This window comes from Pelobates fuscus, chromosome 2, assembly GCF_036172605.1.
Source record: "Pelobates fuscus isolate aPelFus1 chromosome 2, aPelFus1.pri, whole genome shotgun sequence".
NCBI lineage: Eukaryota > Metazoa > Chordata > Amphibia > Anura > Pelobatidae > Pelobates > Pelobates fuscus.
Genome location: NC_086318.1, coordinates 123,448,993 through 123,454,992, shown reverse-complemented (window position 1 = coordinate 123,454,992; position 6,000 = coordinate 123,448,993). Strand labels below are relative to the sequence as shown.

The 6,000-nt window shown below is 37.3% G+C and overlaps 1 protein-coding gene across 1 annotated transcript in view; it reads right to left on the bottom strand.

Annotated features, from left to right (window-relative positions):
* Positions 1-675: 675 nt before the first annotated feature.
* The window catches only part of SEC62 (SEC62 homolog, preprotein translocation factor), a 34,602-nt gene continuing 29,277 nt past the window's right edge, over positions 676-6,000 (bottom strand). Inside the window, exons 7-8 of the mRNA XM_063442650.1 lie at positions 5,489-5,608; positions 676-3,444 (exon numbers count right to left, since the gene is read on the bottom strand). Coding sequence (XP_063298720.1) covers positions 2,972-3,444; positions 5,489-5,608 — 593 coding nt within the window. The 3' untranslated portion in view covers positions 676-2,971. The remainder of the gene's footprint in view (positions 3,445-5,488; positions 5,609-6,000) is intronic.

Genomic DNA, 6,000 nt, shown 5'->3' with positions numbered 1-6,000 from the left:
ACAAGTTACAACGTTTTATATTTTTTTTTGCTAGAGAGGGAGGGGAACCCTTAATGCACTAGGCCTATGGCACGTGAAATTTATGGTAAGTAAAATCCAGACAGGGAGGTAGTTTGTACATAACAGGAGAATCTGCAAAGCACTGGGAGAGAGTGCTTGAAAGTCCAAAGTCTGCTCCTGTCTTTCTGATGACTGGTGCACCAATCATTACACAGGGGCAGTGTTTGGAAGCAAGAGCTCAAGTGAGGAACAATGCATCAAAGTCTCTTCCACGTCACTGTTAAATACTAATTTGAGCGTAATTTCTAGCTCTTTGGCCGAGATGAGCTTGGAGTTTCCATTTCAAGCCCTAATTCATCAGTTTAACAAAACCCTGCAGTGCCAGAGGCTTTCACTATAGCCCCTAAGCTGGAGTGGTATAGTGCCAAGCAGTATACTTTTACAATTTTCAGTGCTGCCAGTTCTGTGAGAGGAAAGTGCTACGACCCATCTACTGTGACTGCTTTTCGATGGATGGGGGAGTTGGGGGTACAACTGGAATAGATGAAAGCAGAAATTAGAGCATGTCGCTGGGTGGGATCTTTGGTATATAGAATAACCTGCAAAGGAACAAATACCACGCTACATTATTTAATCCAAAAATAAAAAGGACTCCACAGTACACCAAACAGCCGGGTTTTGTCACCTTTACTTTTAATAAGCATAGTTTTACTTATACTTACATACATGGAATGTTGGCACAAATCTAAGCTGTGAAAACATCTATGTCACTCACAGTCTTTCTGAAGGATTAAAGGCTTTCTTTTCCTGAAAATAAACAATTGTTAAATGCCTGAAACCCCCTTTTTAACGTTTTAAATCTGTCTGATGCACGTCATGCAGCCACATCCTGCAGCTATGTTCAAGTGAAAATATTTGCCTACATTAATTAGAATAACTAGCGTCTAAATCTGTGATGGGCACACTGCAGCTCTGCAGCTATTATAAGTTATGTTCCAATGGCAATATTTATGCCACCATCATCGTTGGTGGCGAAAACTAGTGTGCAAAATGCTGCCATATCTCAATCAAAGACAAGTTAATTGCCTTCCACTAATAGCTGGACAGCAACATAAAATGGCATCCTTCATTTTAGGAACTTTAACTAAAACAAACACCTGCTATTTGTGTATAAATAATGTATAAGAATCAAAAATGGATAAATAGAACAATTTCATTTGTTTCTGCAAAGTTTTCATCCGCCCAATTAAAAATTATTTAATCTGGTGCTGATGGTATTTGCATCAGTAGAATAGAAACTCATCTATCCATGAAACAGATTTTTGGAGAGATATCAAACCAATACCTCTTGGTGCATCATGTTTAGAGAGAAGAAAATATAAATTTCCCTTGATTGGGTTTGTCATCATACATGCAGCAGGGGGCGCTGTGCATTTTTTTTCCAATACACCTTGGTTTAAATACATTGATTTGCTTAACAAACATTTGCAACAACTACCAACATTACGGTTTATTGAATTACAACCAACTTTAATGTTTGCTACATTTTTCCTTTTTTTCGTGACTTTTACATTTCAGAACTCATTTGAAGGTGCACTGACTGTTATAAATGTCATCAAAATTCTCACTTTTCTTCCAGGCCATTTTTTAGACTTGCAGTATCCCATCCTATAAAGGCACCCAATGTTTCTCTTCCATCTTGGCCCACAAGGAGACATTCATTTATACACATAACAGTTACATATTCTAGACTGTAGTTTTTTTTTTAAATGATGCGGAGAGGGGATTTAGCGCAGAATGAGCAATTAAGAGCAAACTGCAGAAAATACCCAGGAACGATCAATCATCTACTCGAGTGATTTCACATAAAAGATCAATGTGTGTGTTACTACAAACGAGGAAATAGAAATTCAACACAGTCTTAGAAAAAGATAAATTGTGTAAAGAAAACAAATGCACCTTTTAATCTTAGATCGAGAGAAAGCATGAGAATAAATAGGCTTTTCTTATTTTAAAAAAAAAAAAGTGCCTCAGCTTGAAGAGTGAGTAGAGTTCTGGATTTAAAACTATCTAGTAAACTTTCCATAGCAGAGAACCTAGTACCATCAATACCAAAATAATACACAGTACTTTTTCAGTATTACAACTAAGGATGACATCTCAGCTGTTAGTAAGAAGGTGGCATTTTGCCAATGATGTTTAAATATTATACTTAAAAAAAATATCTACTCTTCACTATACATAAGGGAAAGATATAATATGGACTACATGTTTTCTTAGGGATCATCAAAGTCATTATATATAAAAAAAAAAAAAAAAAGATAAAGAACACTTTTGAGGAACATAAATATGCAAAGCAAAGAATACCCCGAACAGTAAAATACTGGGCTTTCTGTTGGAGAGATGTACAAGACACGTATAGAGATTCTAGACAATACAAATGAGAAACGCTCTTTAAAAATATATTTATAAACTAAACGCAGTATTTTGCTACAACTGAACTTCTGAGATTTTATCATAAGCTTCCTGAAATGAACAGACCTGTGCATTAGCATGCAGTGGACAAGCAGCAATGTGTGTGAGCAGCATGCAGATGTCAGACTGCCATAACCTAAACCCACACAGCAGAGGTTTCATAGCTGATCACAACAGATTTCTGAGAGGAACGAGTACGATTAAAAAGTGAATGTGTATCACTTGTGTTATTTGGTCTTTTCACCATGACCGTGGCTAAGGCTGAATATATATATATTTTTTTCCAATTTAACTATTAGTAACTTTCTTTTAAAAAAACACATTTCCTTTTACTGGAATACCGCTTTTAATCGCCTAACGAATTTGATGATCCCTACAGATCTCCTGCATATCAGAAAGAAGACAGTGAAGAAATGTGTGTAATGTTTTGGTGATCACTCCACAGTAAAATCCATTCATCTGCACATATATTCGGTCCAGACCCATTTTCCTGCCTTCACGATTTTTCGCATAGAGGCTTGGATTCGGCAGTCTCTTTGTCTTCGCTATCTTCCTCCTCGCAGTCACCGTCTGTTTGCTGCTCAAGTTCCTCCCGTGTGATCATTTCAAAATCATTCCCGTTGCCGCTGCTATGTTGCGAACCATCATCTTCTCGCTTATCACTGTCCGTGTCCGATTGTCTTTCGGCACCGGATGCATCTGTGCCAGAACCCTCTGTTGCTTCAGCTTTTCTTTCTTCCTCTTCCCTTTTCTCACTGTCAGATTTATCCTCGCTGTCTGTTTTCACTGGCTTTATGATCTCAGACTTTTCTTCTTTTTTCTGATCGGTCTTTGGTCCTTTGTACTCATGTGTATAAAGTGGTCGGAAGGAATCTATGAAGCCCACATCTGCTGTCAAATTTGGAAGGAACCAGAAGTGGTGTCTTCCGCCAGTCAAGAGCCAAATGATGAGGAAGAGAATGCACCTTGCTAAAAGCAGAACACACATAAAAAGGTTTAAAACAAAGATGTCATTAATAAGACAATATATCAGTCAATACAAAGCTTCAAAGTTATTCAAGTAAAATAAATTGTAGTGTATTTTAAAATACATCCCATACGGGACTTCGATGCTTCCCCCACCCCACCCCTACCCTGCATCCTCTCTCTATAGACTCTCTCTTTCCTACTTCTTTTTTCACTTGTTATGTGTAGCATATGTCTCCCAGAGGATGCTGAGAGAGGTATACCCGGAAAATTTTTAAACAGGTGTGCACTAGGGAATGCAACCCAAGACCTTTAGAGGGCCCTGCCTACTGCCAGCAGTTTGTAGAGAGCGCAAAGATGCCCGTAACATCTTTGCGCACTATTTATTTTTCATGAATGAAAAAATAAATAGTGCGGCGCACTCAGACTACAAAACAATACAAAAAACAAAGAAGGCTACTAAAATGCCTAACTAAGTATAAATATGGGGATTTAGTTCCACCATATGGCCATATGGTGGAACCAAATCCCCATATTTATACTTTGTTTTTTATATTGTTTTGTAGTCTGAGTGCGCCGCACTATTTATTTTTTCATTCATGAAACTTTGGTCACAGCGGCAGCACCTTTCATGCAAAATTCAGGTCTCGGGAGTGCCCCCTATCCTTTCTCTGTTTATACTATATTTGGAGTCCAGACCAGACTCCTTAGGGGTTAAGCACCCTGCCCAGGCCCTCCCAGCTTCAGAGTCTCCTTTAGAGGTGGCCACAGGTGTGTATATTAAGGAGGAGTTTATCAGTAGTCAAGTCACTTTTATTATTTTTTCCAGTGAGCACAGTCATCTGCATTAGTGAGTATACTCATTTTCAACACTAACACATTAATTATTTAGTTTTAACACTGTTTTTAATTGCTTTCATCACTTATGTTTGTATACTCACTATGCTCTTACTAGTATTTAACCCCTTAAGGACACATGACATGTGTGACATGTCATGATTCCCTTTTATTCCAGAAGTTTGGTCCTTAAGGGGTTAACACTGTTTTATTTATAACACTATTACTATTTATTTGTCTCCCACATTGTAGTGTAGGACCCACCAATAATGGGGTACTTTGAAAGTAGTGGTGGGCTTAACAACATATGGCCATATGGTGGAACCAAATCCCCATATTTATACTTAGTTAGGTATTTTAGTAGCCTTCTTTGTTTTTTGTATTGTTTTGTAGTCTGAGTGCGCCACACTATTTATTTTTTCATTCATTAAACAGCTTTATAAACATTTCCTGTAAAGAGAGATCTAATGTTTATTCTTCCTTTATTGCACATTCTGTTTAATTTATAATTTCTTATCTCCTCCACTGTTAATAGCTTGCTAGACCTTGCAGGAGCCTCTTGTGTGTGAAGTTCAATTTACAGAGCAGGAGATAAAAAGTTTTAACCCCTTAAGGACACATGACATGTCTGACACGTCATGATTCCCTTTTATTCCAGAAGTTTGGTCCTTAAGGGGTTAAAGTAAGTTTACATCTGATTGAAAATGAAACTATTTTGTTTTGTGTCAGTCACAGCCAGGGGAGGTGTGACTAGGGCTGCAGAAACAGAAAGAAAGGTGATTTAACTCCTAAACGGCAGATAATGCAATAGTGAGACTGCAAGGACATGATCTATACACCAATACTGATCTTTAAGCTAAATGTGTTTTGATGCCTATGGTATCCCTTTAAGATGTTGTATTGCTGCTTACACTTTCCCTTTAACTTTGTGTTCCTAAGTAAAAAATCACTTGGCACTGAATGCAGTTCACACAAGTTCAAATCAAATATAGGACACTGATTTAATTTGGCTTGCTGAAGTGGATTCATTCTCATACAGCAAATAATATACAACCATTAAAACTATTCAATCTTTAAATACATATATTAGGAGTCTTGCCTGCTTATTGGTATAGGATTTAAACTTCTAATTTTGATTTCCAATTGACACAGGGCTATAATGTAAATGATGCGCATTAACAAACAGCTTTTTGGAGTAACTCATACATACCAACAGCAAGAAGAAGTATACTGGCCACAAAACATCCTGCTCCAACACTCAGGTAATAAACCCCGACGCGCATTTCAGCAGGCCACAGAGGAAACAGAGTTGCAGCGATCACTGCAATTACTACAACAGGACAAATACATTAGCATTCCAGTGTAGTGGATTCAAAATAAATCAAACTATTTCAGTACAATCAGGATAGTCACTGGATAATGCATGGAAAATTCTCAATATATAAGCTATTGTTAAGATCCCACAGCATAATGTACATAATCAATCTGACCACAATAGTAAACAGTAGTGCAAAAAAACCCCAAAAACTTCTTTTAGCACCAGCTCAATTTGATTTTACTGATTATTTTTGTGCTGGCTATTTGAAAGAACAATCAAAAGAGCAGGGGGTTTGGTCTCTGAGATATCAATATATAATTTGTTATTGGTACAATCCTACTATTGTTGGGAATTTTAATGTGCGTGAGTATCCTAACAAAAAAAGACACAGTGAAAAGAAAATG